We start from the raw sequence: 22,800 nt of genomic DNA, 5'->3' as shown, positions 1-22,800 counted from the left end.
GATACCCCTGTAGAGATATCTTCTTACTCTGAGTGTTTGGATGTGGGGCTATAAATGATGGGGCTCCCCCCCCACTCACTTAAGCCAAGTAAACAACACTCTATATTCCTGATACATCAGGCCTCATGTTCCCCTGAACAAATGAATAAACCTGAGAGATCACATGGGCTGACTGGAGCATTGTTACTCTGTACCTAGAGGATAGCAATCATATTCTGTCATGTCTTATAGTATTATAGACTTATAGCTTTCTCCAACTATCCTCATCTTTTCTTCGTGATCCTGCTTGGTCCCACGTATCTGCCCGTCTTTCCCCAGACTCCTTGGCCCGCTAACTGGGATGCATACAGTAAGAGTTAATAAATAGTCTTCTTTCTCTACAGAGTTGGCAGTGGGGTAGTAGAGATAGTTTTAGGCACTACAAGGAAACCTCCCCTTCTGGAGGTACATTTCATGACCCTGTTCATGCTCTGTAAGATCAATAGCTTTCTATGTGAGGGGCCTTAAGCCAAAGCCTCTGGGGAAGTTCTCAACATTTCACTCACTGTCAGCAGTCACCAATTAATCACTAGGAGAATAATAATGGGACAGATAAAGTGCAAAATGACCCCCCCCCCCCCAAAAAAAAAAAAAAAAACCCAAAACAAAACAAAAAACCTCAGTGTGCATGTGCCACTGCCTGTCTTTGGCTGTGTTTTTACCCCCTGTATTGTGATGCCACTACCCTCCTTGTCCTGCACCTCGTCCGTCTGCGTCTGTCGTCTGTGCTCAGGGCCAGCATGATAGGGTTCAGTTCTTTTTGAAAAAAGAGAAAAGTCTCTTGTCCCGGTCGGAGAAACGCTGAGCTCTTCTTGAGGACTGACCCCTGTGGGTTACGGACGACCCCGACAGAGATGTAGGGGCTGCGCGCCACTCGTCCTGGTGCTTGTCCATCAGCTGCTGGTCAATCACTCTGTGCATATCATCCTAAAAGCAGAAAGGTAAATGAGTGAATGACAAGAAGGAAAGGTCATGTGGAGATGGCGTGCGGTGAGATGTTACAAGCACTTCTGGAAACATTGGACCCACTGAACAAGTTACCTGTTGGATAGTAATTATAGAAACACCACCATTACCTTTCACCTGTGGTAGATTTTTCTGTTCTGTGTCCTGTTCTTTTTTGTATATGTGTGTTTTTTGTTTTGCTGCTGATACAACCAAATTTCCCCTTGTGGGACAATTAAAGGATTATTCTATTGTATTATTCGATTCTATTCTAGATCATACGAACCTTACTACACTGTAAAGTCTTGACAAAAAGTAGTTTCCCCTCAGAATACATTATTTAAATCATTTTTGCGAGGCACGGGAATTTAAACTTATTAAGTAATTCACTAAACAAAGTAAAGGATTGAAAAAAAAAAAAGAATAAAACAAGCATAATTTTGGCACATTGTGTAAGAGTCCACTGTTCTGAACTGCACCAAACACTTTGAATCTGATGCCAGATTCATTCTTGGTTGTTGTTGTTGAGGTATAAAGCCACCAGAGGGCACTAACAAGCTGTTTAAGAAAGTGGAAACCAATTGTGATGTCAGACTGACTCTGGGTACCTGGAAAAAAAAAACAACCATAATTTAATTTATCCCCTAATGTCACCGACATACAGTAGCAAAAATATAACCATACACAATTCAAATATTGTGACCTGCACTTCTGAAAGGGGTGTTCTCTCAACAGGTAAGCTGACCAGTGGACCGGCATATGCAAGTGAAAGCAGAGAGGACACAAACAGGTGGTAAGAGAGGAGGTGGTGGGTTTAGATGGTTCTCTGTGCTGGTTAATGGTTTCAGATGGGGAGGGAAAAAAGAGCTGAAATGGGCATTTCTCTTGGCATGGAATGGCTCAGCGGTGGCTGGTTTAGTTGGTGCGAGGTTAAACGGCGAGATGGCACTGCCCGGCTCACCTCTAAGGCAGGAGGGGGGGTGGGTACCACAGGGGAGAAGGGGTGGTACAGACGCTGAGAAAGGCCACTAGATCAGAAACCACAAGAGCCAAACAGTAAAGAGCCCTGAGGAGGCAAACTGTGGGTAGGGAGGAGAGAGAGGAAAGAGCAGCTTGTTACAGATAAAGGGGATGGGGAGGGAACACGCACACACAATATGTTCAAGCAAAAAGTCTAACACAGTACTGTGTGAAAGTGTTGAGTCACCCTTTGTGGGTGGGGGTAGAAATTTATTGAAACACAATCTTGAAAGTCAATATCACTGACTTTATTCTTCAACACAGCTTGAATGTTCAAAATGTCACACAAAATCTAAATCTTCTAATTTCGATTGGGGCGATCGTGGCTCAAGAGTTGGGTGTTCGTCTTGTAATCGGAAGGTTGCCGGTTCGAGCCCCGGCTCGGACAGTCTCGGTCGTTGTGTCCTTGGGCAAGATACTTCACCTACCGCCTACTGGTGTTGGCCAGAGGGGCCAATGGCGCAATATGGCAGCCTTGCCTCTGTCAGTCTGCCCCAGGGCAGCTGTGGCTACAACTGTAGCTTGCCTTCACCAGTGTATGAATGTGAAAGTGAATGAATAGTGGAACTGTAAAGCGCTTTGAGGGGTCCCGGAATAGCGCTATATAAATGCAATCCATTATTAATTTCTTTAAGTTGTCTATTGATAATGAATTGGACCAAAAATTTCAAATTCGGATTCATCACTCGATAAGACCTGTTGCCACTGATTTTCAGTCCAGTTCTTGTGTAATTTACCAGAGTCTTTTCTCCCCGTTTCCCTTCTGTAAGAATGGCTTCTTGACAGCTACCCTCCACCCGTACAACACTTCATCAAACAGTAGATGAATCAACTGAAGGGCCAGATGCCAGATCCCTCAGGTCCTGTGTCAGGTCTTTGCTGGATGTTTTTCTGATATCTTAAGGACATGACTTTCAGACACTTTCTGATAGCCTGAAGTTTAAAGGAGGGTTGTAACAGACTGCAAGTTACAAAGTTCCTAAAGATAACATTTAAAATTCAGTCTTCACCAGGTTGTCTGTTATTTGAAGATACCACTGGTTCCTCCCTTGAGTTAGGTGCTTTTTTAATGCTTGACTGTTTCATGGCTCAGTGTTAAAACCTTTAAAAGTCCTGGAGAACTTTTCCTTGAGACCACTTTAAAAAATTACCAGAAATTCTGGCTCCTTAGAAGCAAAAAATAAATAAATATTGGCTCAAGACTTTTACACAGCACTGTAATGTTCCTTTACTTTTGTCCATCACAGACGAGAAACGGACACTCTCCCTCGGCAGTAAAGTGAGTAGCTATGTTTGAATACACAGAGGCTGTGAGTGGCTGCAAGGTAACAGACTGACACAAGCTACAGCGAAGACAGGGGGGATGGACAAACTGTTCTAGCAGCTAGACGCATTTTATTCATGTATAAGTGTATTTATAGTTGTCCGAACCTAATTTAGTCGCACTTCATCTTTTATTGCGTTGGCATTTACGTAACTTATGTTTTTAAAATGAGCTGTTCCAAAAAAAAAAAAAAATGCTGAATATAGCCTTTGACCCACCTGCCAAGCCTCCAGCTGCTGCGACAAATTGAGCTTCTGCTGGATGGCGTCCAACAGCTGGCTGTTCAGAGACATGATGTCTATTTTACATTTGGCCAGCTCCATTTCTACCGCTTTCTTCCTGCAAGACACACACACAGACACACACACAGACACACACACACAACAATATGAATGAAGGCCACGCACAAAGTCAGCTCTGGCACTTTGCCACACAAATCAGTCATTACTCAGTGACAAAATAAGTTGACTTCTTGCAGCAAACCTCACAGTTATGTTGAATATATGCTGTATCAATTTGTACTTGCACAAGCAGCAGAGTTTATATGGATAAGAGCACTTTGTCAGCATGTATGTCACAGTTCTAGATCATGACATTATGGTCTAGAACAGCGGTCCCCAATGTTTTTAGCGCCACGGGGCGGTTTATGTCCAACAATATTTTCACAGACCTGCCTTTAAGGTGTCGTGAAAAAAAAAAACACAGCACCAGTAGGTATAAAAAAAAAGAAAATTTATTTATAATACATGGAAAAGACCCAGGAAAACTGAGTTAACGATTAAAAAAAAAAGATTAAAAACCCTGAAAACCATAAATTTCACACCTGAGCCTCAACTCTCGTGGCCCGGCACCAAACGACTCACGGACCGGTACCAATCCGTGGCCCGGGGGTTGGGGACAGCTGGTCTAAAACTGTTTTTTCCGTCTATCTAGACTCTAGAACAGGGGTCCCCAATCCCAGTCCACGAGGGCCGGTGTACCTGCAGGTTTTACATCTCACCCTGGGTCAGCAGCAGGACATGTTGATGAGGTAGTTTAGCCATTTAAATCAGCTGTGATGGATCAAGGACACATCTAAACCCTGCAGGGACACTGGCGCTCGTGGACTGGGATTGGGGACCCCTGCTCTAGAATAATAAGGTTTAGGGTTAGGGATTAACAGACTTGATAATTCAGTTATCAAACATATGATTAAAATCTGAAATGATGGCTGAAAATATTTACATCTCATTATGTTATAACTTGAAAAAAATTCAAGCGCTGTCGCACTGTTTGATGATCTGAGGCATAAATTTAATGTAAATACAGTAAAAAGATAAAACTTTTAATCTTTTCAACAGCAAAATGAACTTACTAAACCCGTGCAAACACCTGTTGAAGTAGTGATAAAGGACTAAGCTAGTTGTGAAATCGCACAGTCTTACTTAGCTATGGCATCGTCTCGGTCTCTGATCGCACTCTGGAGCTGCTCGCTGGGTTCTCGAACATCAGCCATTGTCCTCATTCGCTCGTTCTCTTCTCGGAGAGAGTGCATCTCTACAGAGAGCAGCGCCACCTGTGGATCGTGCAGAGTGAATGCGAATGAAACATCCCTGTGAGATTGAGGCCATGTATTCAGGGTGCACGGTTTAATGGCAAAGTTAGACAACATGGTGCTCATGGACGAAATATTTGTTTGACCTAGTTCGGCAGATGATGGAGTGCGTGAGCAGCTTGTGTCATTTAAATCATGCAAGACGGCATTTTAAACCCACAGGAGAGCGTGAGTTGTCCTGGCAGAGAGAAGGTTGAACAAGGTTGAAGCAATGTCCCACATTAGAAAAAGCATGCATCAAATTCAAACTGATGCACGACAGGGTGAGGACTACATCTGCTGCTCTACATCAACACAGTGTTCTTGTTAGACATGATAAACTCCTTAATGCAGCGTTATTACCCCAGAAAGACAGGAAAGGATCTTGACTTCAGCTACATTTATTATCTAAATCTCTGACTGACATGCACATACATAATGCACACACATGGTTGTTTTACCTGGTTGTGCAGCTGCAGCAGCTCCTCTTCATTGCCGCGTGTTTTGTCCTGCTCCACCTCATGCAGCTCTCTGACTTCCCGCAACTCTTCTCCCAGTTTCCTCACCTGCTCCTCCAGAGCCTCCTCATCACTACGCCGTGAGCCCTTTGCACACAAAGCACACACGTTACAACAAAGACTTACCGTGGACAGTATCGGCTTTATGAGAAAGGAACTCATGTGTAAAGTGATGATGATTTCTTTAATGCTAAAAATTGGCATTACATATTGTAAAGACAAAGTGAGGTGAGCATTGCCTGTTTAACATAAAAACAGAGTAGTGGGAAAGTCTGTAGACATTCAGTGTGCCTTTCTCCTGGCCTCCTCCATACACACTGATGATAATTTGAACCAAATACTTCAAATTTAGATTAATGACTCCATAAGACTGTTTCCCGTCCCTAAGTATGGCTTCCTGACAGCTACCCTTCAACTGAGGCTACGTCCACACGTACACGGGTATTTTTGAAAACTGAGATTTTCCGTTTTTGTTTTAAAAAATAATCCCGTCCACACGTAAAGGCAGAAATGAAGGAAAACGCTGTTAGGAACATGCCAAAGCAGCAGGTGGCGATATATTCCTAACTGTGTAGAAATGTTGGCCAATCAGAAGTCTAGAAGCCTCGGTGGGAAATAGTAAACAAAGCTGGGGTATAGAAGCAGAACCGAGTCGTATGTGTGGAGGGACAGTAACTGTGTGTGTATATGTAAGCATTTAAACACTGCAGAGAGAACAATTAACAGTAACAGTATTGTAGAAATTCATTTCACCGAAACAATAACGTGGCGCACAGTGTGACGTCAAAAAAGGCGCACACCTTTGACGCTGCGTTTTCTGTGTTTTCTCCGTTTTTCTCGTCCACACGTAAATGCAAAAACTGAGTTTTAGAAAATATCCACCCTGGCCGGAGTTTTTAAAAATCTCCGTTTTCAGTGACCGAAAACGCCGTTTACGTGTGGACGAAAGGTGCAAACGCATAGAAAAATCTGCGTTTTCAAAAATACCCGGGTACGTGTGGACGTAGCCTGAGACCATTTCTGATGGGGCTTCAGTGAACAGCGTCTCTCAGGTCTTTCCTGTTTCTGAAGGATGTGACTCTGGGACACTGCCCAACTTCTGCAGATAGCTTAGGCCAGGGGTGTCCAACTCCAGGCCTCGAGGGCCGGTGTCCTGCAGGTTTTAGATGTGTCCTTGATCCAACACAGCTGATTTAAATGGCTAAATTACCTCCTCAACATGTTTTGAAGTTCTCCTGGTAATGAACTAATCATTTGATTCAGGTGTGTTGACCCAGGGTGCTATCTAAAACCTCCAGGACACCGGCCCTTGAGGCCTGGAGTTGGACAAAGCTGGCTTAGGCCCACCACTTCCACTTATCCGGTTTCCTCAGATTTTTTTAGGACACACTGCACACCAAGTGCCAAGTTTCATCTAATAGTTATAACAAATGTTTCTGTGACAGACTGCTAGCACCAAAGGGCCTAAAGATAAAATTTAAAATGGAATTCTTTGTCTGTTGTGTGTAGTCACAACACTGGTTCCTTCCTTGTGTACCTTTCTTATGCTTGAATGATTCACAGGTCAGTGTTAGGTGGCTTAGCAAACTAAAGAAGTATTCCTCTGAAAAGCCTGGAGAACTATTGATGAGAACAAGCGGTGGCTCAAGACTTTTGTCACACAGAAAATAAGATGCTGTATTGCCGTGTACAGTACTACATAAATAGTTCTTCTTTTGAAATCGCCAAAAATTACTGGTAGTCCAAAATTAGTCATTATCTCACTTTTTCAGGTAACACCTAATATTAGTCTAACAGCAACAATGCTGACTGCCAGCTTGTTGCTCATTACCGTAGACTCATTGCCATCTAGCAGATTCTGAGTGAGCCTCCGTAGCTCTAGCAAGCTGGTGTGGAGGCTCCCAGTAGGCACATCCTTGGCTGAGGAAGTCTCAGAGGACTCGTCCATGGAGGAGTCAGTGGACAGCGCTGAATCCGTGACATCGTTTCCCCGCAGATGAGAGCAAAGTGAGCGAACTTCACAGTAGGCCTCCCATAGCTGAAGACGTAGCTGATTGATCAACAAGACAAGATAGTTTAGATATTAGTCACCAACACTCCTGATGCTCACAGCGAGTTTAAACAAACTGACTGTGGATACGATCAGGCAGTCATAAACATCGCTACCTGCTCCCTCTCCTGCTCCTGCTCCTCCTGCTCCATACTTTGCTCTATCTCACACAGCAGGCTGGAAGGATGGGGGGTCAGAGTTTGGAGGCTGTGCTCCTCCGTCAGCTCCTCCAACCTAGCGGCCAGCTGCCTGTGGGACACCTGAACCTCCAGCAGCTCCAGCTGGCTCTGCCGCAACTGGACACGAGAGAGGAGTTAACTAAGACTTAACAGTGGCATTCATCTCATTTCCAACTCTATATTTTTATACTTGGGCTATATTAGAGTAGCTCTGGATGATAGATAGTTCAAAATCATTGTTATTTATGCAATACTGAACCTTAGTGGAGTTCATCAGCTCCTCCTCTGTCTGAAACAAGCCGTTTTACCTCACTTTCTCCTTCTTTTAAGTAACTTTTTCTGGTTGGCTATGCACTTAAAAACTCACAGGGATTACTTGTTTATACACTGACGTAATAGCTAGATATGAAAGAAAAGAAGGGAAAGCAAAATAATCTAAAACCACTCTAATCATTTGTAATAATAATAATAGAAATAATGTAGGTAGCAATTATTCCCCGAAGCTTCATTTATGTGTCCGTACCTGGAGGTCCTTCTCGTGACACTGCTTCTCCAGCACCAGCGTCCTCTCCCGGAGCTCATCCACAGTATTCTGCAGCAACTCGTTCTCCTCGAGCATGGCGTGCACTTGGTGCTCCGACTCCATCTTCCGTTCTGACAGCATCTTAATCTAGCATTTCAAACAGTGACAGTTAGACCCTGCGCTGTGGGAAGCAGGCGTTACGTTTAGAATCCAAGCATTGCTCAGATTTCCTGGTCGATCGCAAACAAATGGGCAGCTATGGACCTGATTAAAGGCTGCATATTGTTTTTTCCCTGCCTGTGAGGGAAGCTGGGCTCTTGCACAAGATTAAAAGCACTCCCACTGGCCTAAAGAATGTTCGTTGCCTAGCACGGGTGTCTGCATTGGTCGCCACCCTCGTCTTCAGGAATGTTTTGGTGATGCTTTAGCATCTAAGCAAAGTTTCATAGCAGTGTACTGCTTACCGTGCTTGGGTAATGGCCTTATATTGAAGACACAAGATAGACTTCATGAATTGTCTTCCCTTGCAGCTGCCTGAGCAGCTTTGCCCATTAAACAAACATCAGCTCTGCTCATTTTTATCCCTCCTGCTTCTGACCTACATCTGATAACCTACTTCGCAGCACAGGGAGCTTTCATGCAGAACAGTTGTTTTTACTGGCACATGTGCATCTACATGATCAGGTTCTGGATATTTTGGGTTCTGCGATAGTCTCTGCTTTCATCCTAACAGGCCAAAAAGCCATTAGTCATCAAGAACATGTCATATAAAGGCAAAGCATTGGAATAAGGGGAGCACCCAGACATTGCAGTATCTCTAAATATAGAGCAGGAGCCTTTTCTCCCAATTATAGCACAGGCTCTGCAGTCTGGGTGTTTTCTCCCTGGCTTTGAAGAGAAGCTGCGGAACAACCTGAACTCTTACAGCACTGACGTAGAGGACATATCCATTCACATATGGCACAACTGACATCACAACACAGCTCATGCTCTGATAAAAACAAAAAAAAAAGTATCCAAGCTTGGCCTCGGAAACAGGGATCGGCAAAAATGCTGCGCACATAACATATTACATACTATAAAGGTGAAAAGAGTCAGCATTTTGCCCCATCATCAAGACACATGACAGGCAATTGCAAAAATCAAAGCGAATATCAGCGCCTTCGCTGTTCCTGCTGTTTTACAGTGTGTCACATGCAGCATGCAGTCAGGCTGAGAGACGGTGCAGGGGAACCACTCACTTCTAGCCCTTGCTGCTCCAACCAAGAAGGAAGGAGGGTGAGGGGAATGGGAAATGGTGAGAAAGGCGAAAAAGATAAAGAAGAAAGGAAAGAAATCACACAAGTGCCTCGAGTTCAAAGGGAAGATCATCCCCTGAGAAAAAAATAATTTATTAAAGGAAGAAAGACTTTTCTTTTTCTTTTCATCATTAGTGGAGACTTTAAAGCAAGACTGTGTCTTTTATTGAACAAGTGGACACTGTGGCTACAGGTGGTAATTGCAAGATAATGGCATACTGACTCTTTAAAGTCATCATCATTAGGCAAGCAAAGTGAGGGGACCGGATGTCAGATAAACAGCAACATTTATACTTACCTACCTCGCGATCGATTACAATTAAAACTAATGATGCATCTCGAGTCTCCCACTTAAATGTTTGAACTCGCTATACTAACTAAATAAAAGATGGACCATAGACTGTGCTGTAACTCATAACAAAGCCCTAGGTAAAGCCTCAGGTGAGACACGCAGTGGTTTCACTTTAGAGGCTGTTTTCTTATATACACTCCCTGGTCTACATGGTCTAAATATTTCAAAAACCCTACTGGGAAAATCCCAATAAATGAGCAATTTCTTGCTGATATCCCATGTCAGTGGAAAGCTGCTTTAGGCTGAGGCTAAGGGAAGGATGAGAGCATCGCTGACTTACAGCTTGTCAAACCTTGAAGCAGATGAGTTACAGCAACAGAAGACCACACCAGGTATCTGTTTTGTTAACTAAAAATAGGAAAGTGAGGCTACAATTCACACTGGCTCACCAAAATTGGACATGACTGGAAAAATGTTGCCCGGTCTGATGAGTCCTGATTTCTGCTGCAACGTTCGGATGGTAGGGTTGGAATTTAGAGTAAATAACATGAAGGTATGGATCCATCCTGTCGTGAATCAGCAGGTCAAGCTGGTACTGGTGGTTTAATGGTGTGGGGATATTTTCTTGGCACATTTTAGCCCCTTTTATGAATTACTCCTATTACAAATGGAGTATTAATTATATGCCAAAGCCTACTTGAGTATTGTTCCTGACCCCGTCCATCCATTAAAGGTCAGAGTATGTCACAAAACTCAAATGATCTCAAACTGGTTGGCTGTACTTAAATGACCTTTGCTGTCACCAAATCACAATCCAATAGAGTAAATTGGGATTGCGGTGGAACAGGATTGACAAACCTGCTGCAACTGTGTGACGCTATGATGTCAATATGGACCAAATTCTCTGAGGAATGGTCCCAGCATCATTTTGAATCTGTGCCACAAAGAATTGAAGCAGCTCTGAATCAAAAGGGAACTAGCAAGTTGTACCTAATGAAGTGCCCTGTGAGTGTATCTCTGACAAGAATGACTTCATGCAGTGCACTGTAAGTAAAGAAATAGTGAAAATGTGAAATATTCAAATAGCTGCGTGTATGTTTGCGATAGTTTCCAGCCAGCAGAATATCGTCAGCATCCAAGGGCAATGTCCACACTAGCTATTTTAGCTAGATTAGCTATTTTAGTTTAGCTGTCCAGATTAGCAATCTTAGCCTAGCCATGCAGATTTTCTTTCCTTTTTAAATCAACCATTGATGTTAATGTGACATGCATGTGGCATAGTTTGGCGCTGGTGCGTATTAAAGCGCCATCTTCAGTATAACATTTTTTAGATAAGTGGTGACTGGCATAATGCATTTTAAATGTAAGTGCAAAATCCAACATTTCTGGTAAGTGTATAACTTGCCTTACTTGACCTGGGCCTGTCAAAAACAGTGTATTACATGGTTGTGGACAAAATGAAGTATCTGAACAGACCAGCTTATAGAATTGTACAGTTCTTGGTAACTAGAAATGACTTAAATTGCTTCTACTAGGCACCATGATTTTTTAACTCTTAAGTACCTAAGATAAATGTTCCTGTTAGAAGTTCTAGTCAGCTTTAGGAGGAGTTTTCTCACTTTGTGCATGTTCAATCAACTGTACTTGTTATGAAGTTATGTATAAAGTAGACGGGATGCACACAAGACTGACCTCAGCCTGTAGAGTCTCTAGTCGTGTCATGTGCTGGCGTGTGGACACACTCTTCTCCCTGAAGTCATCCCGTAATGAATGGACCTGAGTGGACAGCTGCCTCTCCACCTCTGCAGCCTGGACAAAGACAGAAAGGGAAGGACAGAAACTGAGCTTAAAAGAGGCCGGCTTTTAGTTTGAAAGAATACAATTTAGCACTGTAAAACGTTGCTCATGTAAGCGTTGTTCGTGGTAATACTGGCATTAAAAATCAATGTTAACGTGTTGCAGAACTTGATAACTTAAATTAGAATACTGGCACTGCAACTCTTTTGTCTTTTCTCCCCCATGGTGACTCATTGGAGGCTAACACATGCAGACACTCAAACACATTGCTGTTCAGTTTGCACTCACACTGTGTTAGTGACACTGACGTGCTGTAAATCAGCCCTCCCTAGTCTGTTTTGGTAAATGGTGCATTTAATAGCTGGTTCTCTAAAAGCACAAATTCACCCACAAGTCATGGCCCTTGCTAAAAGCCTCAAACAACGGAAATGATCTGCTCGCTATTTGTGCAATCCAGTGAAGCAGCAGCAGCAGCCTTAGTGCATCACTAGAGCTTATTGGACAGGTGGGATCAGACCACACAGAGCCAGGCTGTGCATCATTAGCATAAAGCTGCACTCAGGAAGCTACATTTTGCATTATCATCACTGCCATGGCAACAGCAAAATCCTAAAAAGCATAATTTATCTCTCTCAGGAGATACTGAAAATTGAGTAAATGGACTAACAAAAGAAAAACAAACTAGAAGCAGGAAGTCCGTTTATATTTCCTTATTTTTGTTGCCTTTTAATCACCGAGTGTTGAATGAAAGTGAGGATGACTTATTGCATCAATATCAATAAAAGCCTCTAGATGGCACTACACGCTGCTGCAGCTTTTTGAGGCGCTCACAGAGAGATGAAAGGGCTCAACAGCTGGGCTGTACATGCATCAGGCCATTTTAGTTCACTTCTGTTTGTAAAGCAGCACTGTTTGTGGTGTCAGTGTTCTTTGGGAAGTCTCTAAAGACAGGCTGCCATTGTGACCATTTCTGGGGCTCCACTCTGAACAGCACCTAACAACACAGTGTAAGCACCATGACTACTCACGTTTCTACTGCTTACCTGCAAAGGCCTATTTACCTTTAAATAAATCAGTTTATCATCCACTTCAATCCATCATGAAGCACTAAAAAAAATCCTGATTTACAGAACTTAGCGCCTCATGGACAATCAAATCCTTCCCTGCATGCATATGACCTGGATTAAATAATGAAAACAGGGGTTGCTATATGTTATTCTTTTAGAACAAGTCAATAATGTTTACATCAGAAGGGCAAAAAGTAAAAACAAGTTGAAAAGTGAAAGTTAAGCTTTCCTTCAGAAAACATTGTGGTACTGATGGTCTAGAATAATCTCTGGATCCAGATAAATTTGTGATATATTTGCAAACATGATTCAGGTCCCAACTAACTCTAAAAGTTAATCACTTCTAAGCTGAACAAGCCCCATCTCTTAACTTTTTGAGTAATCCTACCAACAAGTAGATAAACTGAACCAATCGCATGAACTACTTGGCAGAGCAGTGATGACTAAGTGATGACTAAGCAATAACTTTAGTTTTTATAGGTCTAATTATTCATGTGTCAGCTTTGCACCTGGTACTTAAACACAGAATTGAAAACAAGCATGCTTTGTGTGCCATGCTGTAATAAAGGAGCCGAATGAGCTTTTATGAATCAAAAAAATATGGTGTGGAAAACCTTCTTTTTACTTTTTACACAAAGCATATAAACAAGAATCAACGATGGATGTATATAACTTGGGAAAGCAGAGAGATGAAAAACTCCAAGTTATATCCCAAACACCAAAGATTCATGGATGTTTTGTCGGCTAAATGTGATTTCCATGGAGTTTTCCCCCCTCGTAACACGTGTTTCTCTTTCCTGAACTGAGTGGTTTCATTCATATTTCAGGGCTGCTCAGGTGTGTGTGCGTTTCCTTATGTTTGTTACCTCTAATCTACACGTTCCTTCAACTAGAGAATTTTTTGTCATAGTTTGTCATTAATTAGACTGTAATAATTGTCCTTTTAACATGTTGTTCAACAAGTGTTTGTTGGTTGGGTAGTCAATGTAGTTGACTCTTTGTAAACCTTTGACAAACTACAGTCATGTTTTCTGAAATAACACAAAAGGACACCTTTTTCAAACAATGTAAATGCAGGTATGGGATATGTCATTCCAAAAAACTTGCTGAGAAAAAGGAAAACATACAAATACTTGACAGTCTGATCTGATTAGTTCAGTCAAGAAGCCCAGATGTACTTATCTGGATGAACACTACATAGTGCCGTTGTCTTTGAGTGGAAAACAGGGACAGGTAGCAGGAGCCAGTGTGACAAGCAGGCCAATGTGACATCTGACCCACTGGCCCAACAAGCTGACAGATTGAAATCGTTTTGGGCAAACCGCAGAGTCGACCGTGAAGTTCCAAACAGTCACTTAATCTGTGCATAAACTCCTCAGATTCCAGATCAAGTATTATCAACATGACAGGACAAACTGGGGGGAAAAGAAATCAGACTGCTGCGACTGAATCCAGGGCACCAAAGTAGGGCTGAGCAGAGAGACGTGTTACTGTAAAGCCTCTTTACTCTGGACATCACTTCCGGTAAATACGTGACATTCGCTTTTCCAAAGGTGGCAGGAGGAAGAGGAGGAGAGTCACTGCTGCTGATGCTGTTTGGGGCTTTCTGACCCGATTCAGGTGCATCAGGGGTCTTGGGTGACACAAGCTGGCATCAAACTATCTGTATCCTTGTGCCATTCTGTAGAGCACATTCCCATGGTAACAACACAGAGGGTTTCAATTTGCATGTCACTCTGGTTGTCATAGCAACCGCAGAGAAGTGGGATTGGCGGAGCTGCGACTTGGGGTCTCAGTACTTGTGGTATTTTCCGCATTCTCTTTCTCAGAGCGCCGTTCCTTGCATGGAAGGAGGAACCCTCCGTCTTAAACAGTTGCATAACAAATCCCACGTGACAATACGTGAGTGCGACAGCAGATCTTATAGGTGCTCCAGCAACTGCTCCATATAGTGTCAGCAAACGGATGGACAGATGAGCAGCACTGGCTGGAGTTTATAAATGTAAGGTTTGAACTAACCTGACAGGTAAATTTAAGTAAGCGATGAGGAAAAAAATTGCACTGACTCCTCCTGTACAGCCTCAAATGAATCAAACACAACGTTCAGAGTTTCCTTAAGTAAACTCTGAATGTTGAGGGAAGTAGAATTGACCCCAAACATAAAGCGTGACGCTTTTTTTGGCAGAGTCAGGGCACCCTCTGCTTTCTCCCAGCCTGTGTGGTAATGTAATTACAGAAAGGTCCCTTTTCCTGCTTGTTCGCTCTGATCAGATTAAGCCCGATGAGATTGGCTGCCCTGACACTCCAGACCCACGGAAACAAGCACACACCTCCTGAATCAATGACAGCCTATTTTCTCTGAGTGCACTGAAATAACATATAGCATTAATAGTCAGATCTGGACTCATTCAAAACACATACACACAAATATAGTGCCCAGACCGAAGAAAGCCATGAAGGAGGGGACTATTTTTATGATCTTCTTTGCTCAAATACCACCGTTACCTGCTGCTGTTATTAATTAAGTAGAGTATGGATTGAAGTTGTTTTGGTTCCTGACTTAATGCATATAGCAAGGCTATTAGCTTGGATTATAGCTAATCCCTTCAGGACCGTATCTTACCCCATGACTTACATCACTTCCTATGAAGTGCCCTGGCTTGTCAAGGTCATCTCACTGGAGCCAAATGAAAAGAGCCTGTTAAGAGCTGATCCCTGTGTTGTTAAAAGAGCATAACACTGTTTTCTTGTATTTGCCTGTAGGTTTTACTTCCTCTGAAAAGCTGGCCATTTTACATAAACAGACTTTTTAATGGGCAAATGTATAAATAAAAGCATAAATCATGAAATATTTAGCATTTAAAAAAAATAACTGTCTAAAAAAGCTGAGATCAATTCACAAATTGACCTTAATGTGATTCACCAGAGAAATAAAAGCTAAAATAAACCTGCAAATATAATTAATGCTAATGATTTCTCTATTACTTTTTTTAATTGCTTCTACATTTTGTAAATCCATATATTTATGCTTTATTGCCAAACAGGTCTGATTTTGATCTCTGTGATTGAATTAGAGACAAGGCTGGATTTTCCGTGGCGTTGTGTCTGGTCCACTTGTTTGTGCAGTGATGTATAACACTTTTCCAGGAAAAGGTGCAAGGCTATGTAAAATGTAAACAAGAATGGCCAGTACAAATATAGCTTATCAAATGTAGAAACTCAGACATTTTAGTGCATTGACGACTAGGAAAATATTATATCTTGGATTTTTATTTGTTTGTTTTTTGTTTGTTTGTTTGTTCGGGAGGGGGGGGGGGGGGGGGTATTTGGTGAGATCTCAATGTGTGGGTGGAGGCTTTGGGAATACTATGACCTGACTATCTGCTGATGGTACTGGAAATTTAAGCTCTATGATAAGTCACAAGGACAGTTTGCAGCTTACTGATAGTCAAGAGACATACTGTGCTTCCTTATAAGGAGTATGTACTGAACCTGTGTGTGTTATTAGACCTTTAGAACTGGATGACCAGCCCTGCTGTAACATGTAACTTTCTCTTTGACATTAAGTGACCACAATACTGCACAGTATATTTTACACTGTTCGTCTTTATCGTTTGAACAGTTATTTCTGAGGAAAAACTCTGTCTCATCATAACAAATAGTGCAATAAGTGAAGTAACAGCTCACAAATGCAATTTAAAGCACTACAAAAAACCAAAAACACGCAGGCCCATTTAGGCCTATTAAGGAACTGTCTTGCTTGTCACCAGCACAGTGATCAAATCCCACCATCAATTCCAGTAGAAGAGTCCATTAGTTACTGTGCTCGATGTCACAGGTGGCTTGCATGTTTGCAAAGACACCATAAGTGCTGTTTATTATACACAGGGTTTAGAGAGACATCTGCCGTCCACACATTAACCATTGTGCACATCATCCAATCACATGGCTCCACAATGAAAACTAAACAAAAATAATAGTTTGTGAGCTGTGCCCGCCCACCTGCACGCTAGACTTTTGCATTTGTTTCCAAAATCCAACTTTTCAGTTTTCCAACTGTACCTTAGTAAAACAAGTGATGCAACACAGTGAAATGTGTCACTGTCCCAACTGTTTTCAAACGTTATGTCAGAATGAAATGAAAAATTTTGAAATATAATCTAATTTCTCAGTTGCGACATCTGGCATGTCTTCAATTAAAAATGAATGATGATTGCACAGCATCCCAACTTTTTTTTTTTTTTTTTTTTTTTTAGAAATCAGCAACATGATTGAAAACAATTAGTAGACGTGCTTCATTGTGATTTTTAGGAGGCATGGCTTACGCAACAGTGACAAGCTAGTTATCACTTAGCCAACTTATTTAACAGGGTTAATAGGACAACATATAGATCTACTTTTATTATGAATCTGTTTCACTAGAAAATCTAACCATTACAAGAAACAGGTCAGATGAAAATGAAAGGCCTTTTGTGGCTTTACTACTGCACAGTTTCCTCGGGGTAGCCTTACACTCCCTCCATTCATCCAGACATGTAAACAGCTAATATTACTTAGTCACAGGCCATTGCTTAGTAATGAGCCCAGACAGAAAGAGAAAGAAAAAGAAGAAAGACGCAAAGAAGAAAGAATAAAGTGAGATGGTGGGAGCACTGTGGCTGACCTCATTATTTTTACTAACCAGTAGGTCTTCCTCTGTCTGCCCAGCACCCTCAATCATGAGATCTGGATCGATGCAGTCAATTTGTTCTCATGAATTTCCCTGAGACCACAAAATCTGCTGTCCTCCTCAAAACATAACACAGACCACTTCTGGGAATATCTTCATAGTTTCCCATGCCAGGATTTCAGTGAAATAAATCCAGTTTAATTATTCTAAGTGTCTACTTTTGCTGCAATCCACAGTAACTGACTTGCCCAGCACCGCCCTTTGATTGCAATGCGATCGCGGTGTTGGAGCAAAACAGCTCAGGAGGCTGATTTAACCTGATGAAGATGAGGGGGAAAAGTGTGGGTTAAAAATCAACTGCACTGGGCCTTTCCCATGTGCCTGGGAGCAGATCATATCTTCTCCCAGGAGAGGAAACAAGCACAATCCTGAGTGTCATCAGAGGCAGTAGTGACGGCATTATCGAAGCACCTGTACAGGCCTGTCAGTTGTTCTGTACAGGGGCCTTGGGGCACCTTAAATTGTAGCTTCAGCACCCACCGTAAAGCTACGTGACACCAGTCAAGTTGTTACACTAGCCTGACAGGTGCTGTATGTTTCTCTCACGTGCGAGACGAGCAGGATCAGGGGCGTTTCAAGAGTAAAAAAAAAAAATCATAAAACTCTGTCTGAAATAAATATAAAACCATACCACTTGACAGATTTCCAGCCTCCATAAACATGAACTCTAACACATAGCTGGCCTGTAAGAAGTGATGGCAGCGACACTGATTTAACAGCGAGGTACTGGATCTTAGGAAATGCAGCGTATGAAACGAATGATGCTTCACAGGTCCGTTGTTTAAAGGTCACTTTTAAAGTTATAAAGGAGACAGAAAGTGGACCAAGCCACTGTTAGGCATATGAGGGGGAGTCGATTTTTTCAACATGTAGAATATATAGTTGTTCATCGGCTATAATTAGCACAAAAGGACTTCTGGGCATATTGTTACATTGCTAAATATCATACTAGATAATGCATTAAGGTAGACGACACAAAGAACGGGGGATCTGGCCTCCACCGTACCCCCATGATCTCCACCCACGGTTACACTGATATGACAATTCAATTCTGGGAGGGGGCAATTAAATTTCATGTGCAAAGGAACAGGGCACACCACAAGCCACCAAATCTAGCGATATGTCTGTGAAGGTTCTCAGTCATCCAGGTCATCGTAGTCAAAGGAGCTTGCAGGTTTCACAATGAACCCACCCGAAACTCTGGCTGATTGGGACCCACACCCAGTTCCACACCTTGGCTCAGGCGATTAGAGGAACATCAGGGGGTCCTTTTGTCCCTCTGTGGGGGGACACTCCCACTAGGGTTATATCTGGGACTCTCCACCATTTGACCTTAGAACTGAAGAAGCCTCTCGGATGAGAGGTGAAACGTCTTCAAGTAACTTAAAGAAGTCCAGACGCTTTTCTTTGCAAGCTCCTTTGACCACCAAATCTAGCCACAAACACAAGCAGCATTCTGGTCTGTGAAAGCACAGCATTCCTATGACATCTGTTATTAAATACGATGACCTTTAACCACCAAGCAGAACATAAATAATATTAAACCGTTGTTTATTAAGTGGCAGTGCAATTATCACAGAGGTGAACAGTGTGAATAAAAGGACACTCTAATAGAGCAATTAAGTGTGCACTCGGTCTGAATAGAGGCTGCTTGTTTTGATGTTGATTGAACAGATTGAGGTGTTGTACTGAGCTCCTTAGGAAGGCTTAATCAGCTCTGGCTACAAACATTAGCATTCTCACTTCTGTCAGTCTCCACCTGCTGTCAGACTCAGTTTACCCTAATGTGTTTCCAGTATATCCAACAAGGATAGAGCCTGAAGCTTTCATGGTGACCCCGATCGCTGCTTTATTATACATCTGAGTGCTCATCTACTGTAATGTGTCTGTCTGGAGATCTGCTATGAGACCTTTTCTACTGTGCCAGTCATAATAACTGCACTCAAATTACCTGTCAATATGCAGAGCGCTATTGCATAAGTGTGCAGTCCAATCGTTCTAAATTATTCCGCTTAAGACCTGGAAGCTACACTTTTATATTGATGAGTTAGCATAATTCAGGTGAAGTCAGAGAGAGATGGGCTGAATAAAGATGGATCCATCCTGAGGGGTGATGAATCCTCACTTGGCTGAGCACCTTATGTCATATCAGCCAGGCAAACTGAGTTGTGGCCTCACTGGCCCTGAAGCCAGGCCAGGGAGAAACACTTATTCAGATACACAGATGCACATACTGGCATTTCTGTGAGTCGTGTTTCTCGGTGGGGTGGAAGGGCATTTACAGCGGCTTTAAGACCATGTGATTTGATGAGTCAAAGCCCAGACTAATTAAATCTTCCTTGAGAGTGGCCCAGGGAGCCTGAAGCAACACATTTGAAGCACAAACATGCACACAAGCACACGGGCTGAAGCATTCCTCACCCTACTGAGTTGCTCCAGCAGTCTGTGGTTCTGTTCTGAGAGCTCGCTGATGGCCTTGGTCTTGTCCCTGTCAGCTTCTTTCAGCTGGACTTGCTGTCGCTCCAGCTCGCCCTGCAGCTGCTGGACATCCGTCTCCAGCTCGGCCACCCGGCCCTCCCATTCCCCCTCCCGGCTTTCCAGACGCCGTCGCAGCTCATGCTTCTCTTGCTCCAGGTGCTGCATTATGTTGACAAGAAGAAGAGGTCACCATGTTTAAAACCCTTAACTTTAAACACAAGTACCAAAAAAGACTATTGGGGGTTTGACAATGACAAATACTGGTGGTTCTATGGACTGAGAAAGTAAATCTGTCTTGGGCAAACACATTAGAGTATTGGTGGTTAAAAAACAAACAAAAAAAAGTTGAGACTGGAAACACCAGTTGAATCCACTGAACAGGTATTTTTTCTGCAGTTTGCAGTGGACAGATGTGCATTGCACCACCAGCAGCTGCCAGCTGTTATGGTCCTAGGATCAAGCAATCACAAAAAAGAGGTATCACATAGACTCAAAACAAAACAACATCAAGCACTGCCAAAAAAAAATGAAACAACATCAATGATAAGGAGATGTTAGGGCTCAGCTTCTCTGAGGATAAATGTGGATCAAAGGGATGAACAGATGTACAGCAGATACACTAGGCCAGGATTAGTCCCTGTGTTTTTTCATGTGATTTGTTTTTTCTCTGCCCATGTGCCTGGTTGTTCGAAACATTTGGAAAACAACAAGAACAAAAGATCAGCTGTTAAGCCTTCATTGTAAACATGATGAGTTTATAGTGAATGCTGTGCTGGTCACTTTAGCCATAGACTGGACTGAGCAGCATGCCTATCTACACTGTATACTATAACTAGACTTGGAGCACATTGTGTACAATGACAGAACTTGCAAGTGTGCAGGCAGCATTTGTTGCTGAGTTTGTTTCCAAACAAGGCCTAAAGTTGACACAAACCAAAACCATACTTGAATTAAAACTTATCAGGCGTACTTTCTTTAGATTACCTCCAATTTCTCGTTGAGATCTTTGTGCATTTTCTCATATTGCTTGGTCAAGTCTTGGTTTCTCTCCAGCAACGCTTTGCCGAGTTTAGCAGCTAAAACCAAGTCTTTTTCCTTTTGGCGAAAGAGCGACAGCAATTCTGCGTTATGCCCCACCGCAGGCGTGTCTGGGTCTGACAGCTGCTCCTCACCTCCCCGCTCCCCGGTAAGCATGGCCAGTTCCTCCTCCAAGGCCATCCCGAGGCCTCCGGAACCGGCGTGCCGCAGCGGATGACCCTGAAAGCCGCCGGGCTCCTGAGCGGTGGGGCTACCCCGGGACTCCATGCAGTCGCTGTCCAGCTCCAGTGGTGCTGAAACCACGGCAGACGTCTGCAGGTCTAGGCAGAACGCGGACATCGCCGCCCGGCGGAGGAGAGGCCAACAGATTACAGCCGACTGATTTCACACCGGATGAACCCACCCTGCTCCGACTGTGTTGGGCTGACCGGGCCGGCTTCTAATCAACAATTCATCCATTATCGTCGCTCTTTGGATCCCGTGGTGTTTAAAAAGTGCTGCCTTCCCAATTTCCTCACGTCCCCCTCTCCTCGTTAACCTACCAGCCGCAACGGTGGCTCTGATTGAATCCCAGCAAACACCGCCTCCTCTGCAGCTCACTGACTGCTTGTTTATGATTGCTCACAACAAAATATCTTTATCCCGGTATGAACCGCCTCAGTGAATTCTTCGCAGCCGTCGGTCGGTCAGGGTCCATCCCGTCTCGGGGTCCTGGATCCCCCATAATGATCGGCCTCCACACCGGAGGAACTTAGCAGCCAAACATGATAAGCGCGATCCCGATGCCTCTCAACCTCCTTCCTTTCCTAATGCGCGTTCCCGCCACGGCCGTGACGCCAGCTGAAACCTGTTACAAACGAGCAGCCGATTGGCTGAAAATGATAGCGCCATATTTTGGTGCTTCACACACACATCTGTGACATCCAGTAAATGAACACGTGAAGGGATAAAATGAAAACACTGTGCTGCCTTCAGTAGTGCAGGAGCCTAAAACCTACACCTACACCTACATAAGCGGGCACTTAAAAACAACAACAAAAAAAAATACAACTTTTTTTTTACATTGATTAATTTAAACTTAAGCTTTCACGATTTTTTAAAAAAGAATCTTTCAACTTGATCGCTTGGTCCAAATAAATAGGCTGGTAAACATGGATTTATGTAAATGAACAAAAGGCAAATAAAAACAAAGAAAAGGTTAAAAAAAAAAACTACAACCGCAGGGCCCAAAAAAACCTAGAGTTTAAATAAACATCAGTTATTTATAGGCCCTAGTGTTAATATATAGCTCTTTTTCCAGATAACATAAAAGTAAAGTTTTACTTTTATATTACCTTGTGTATAATACCTTGTACGTTACCGTTTGTACTACTCTGGTCACTCTGTTGTATTACTCTGTTTATATCACTGTGGGCACTTTTTTTCTCTACCTGCACAGCTCTGTCAGTACATTGCGGTGCTAATATGGCACAAGACACTTTAACTTTCCACTCGCACAATGTACATTTTCAGACTTTTAATTTTAAAAATCCAGATTGTTTTATTTAATTTACTTAATGTATATAATTCACTACTTACTATATATAATGTCCCCTTTATGCACAGTCGAGGAGCGTTTCAGGACACATTTAATTTCACTGCGCATTGTACTTGTATAACTATGAACGTGACAAATAAAGAATCTTGACTATTACCTACATAAACCGATCTTACCACAGTTTGTGGGTATGTTTGGACTACAGGTGTAGCTGGATTACAGTGTCAGAGGATATTCAGGGGTATTTCTGGCAAAACTAGTCTGCAACACGAAGTTATCACGATATTTGATAACGTGCACATTTACAGTCTAGGTTCAAAATGTAATACCAAAGCAAAGTGACCAGTAAGGTTATCATATTACGTTTCGTTTATTTGAAAAAAAATGTAATTA

At 42.7% G+C, this 22,800-nt stretch overlaps 1 protein-coding gene across 2 annotated transcripts; it reads right to left on the bottom strand.

Annotated features, from left to right (window-relative positions):
- Positions 1 to 605: 605 nt before the first annotated feature.
- bicdl1 (BICD family like cargo adaptor 1) lies at positions 606 to 21,637 on the bottom strand. Of its 2 annotated transcripts, XR_015719834.1 has the most exons (11): positions 20,817 to 21,637; positions 19,776 to 19,991; positions 11,454 to 11,570; positions 8,172 to 8,318; positions 7,586 to 7,765; positions 7,251 to 7,469; positions 5,363 to 5,506; positions 4,753 to 4,883; positions 3,547 to 3,667; positions 1,946 to 2,063; positions 846 to 966 (listed from the first exon to the last, which is right to left on the bottom strand). XR_015719834.1 is itself a non-coding variant. In XM_087848954.1 (10 exons), exons 1-10 carry the CDS (start codon positions 21,207 to 21,209, stop codon positions 790 to 792), a joined length of 1,845 nt encoding a protein of 614 aa, XP_087705080.1. In that variant the 5' UTR covers positions 21,210 to 21,637; the 3' UTR covers positions 606 to 789. The 2 variants fall into 2 exon arrangements, 1 of the variants encoding a protein (XP_087705080.1); XM_087848954.1 differs by lacking the exon at positions 1,946 to 2,063 and having other exon boundaries at positions 606 to 966.
- Between the last annotated feature and the right edge of the window lie 1,163 nt (positions 21,638 to 22,800).

Source organism: Neolamprologus brichardi, chromosome 12 (assembly GCF_056152115.1).
Source record: "Neolamprologus brichardi isolate AB-2024 chromosome 12, ASM5615211v1, whole genome shotgun sequence".
NCBI lineage: Eukaryota > Metazoa > Chordata > Actinopteri > Cichliformes > Cichlidae > Neolamprologus > Neolamprologus brichardi.
This window is presented reverse-complemented; position numbering and strand designations above follow the sequence as displayed.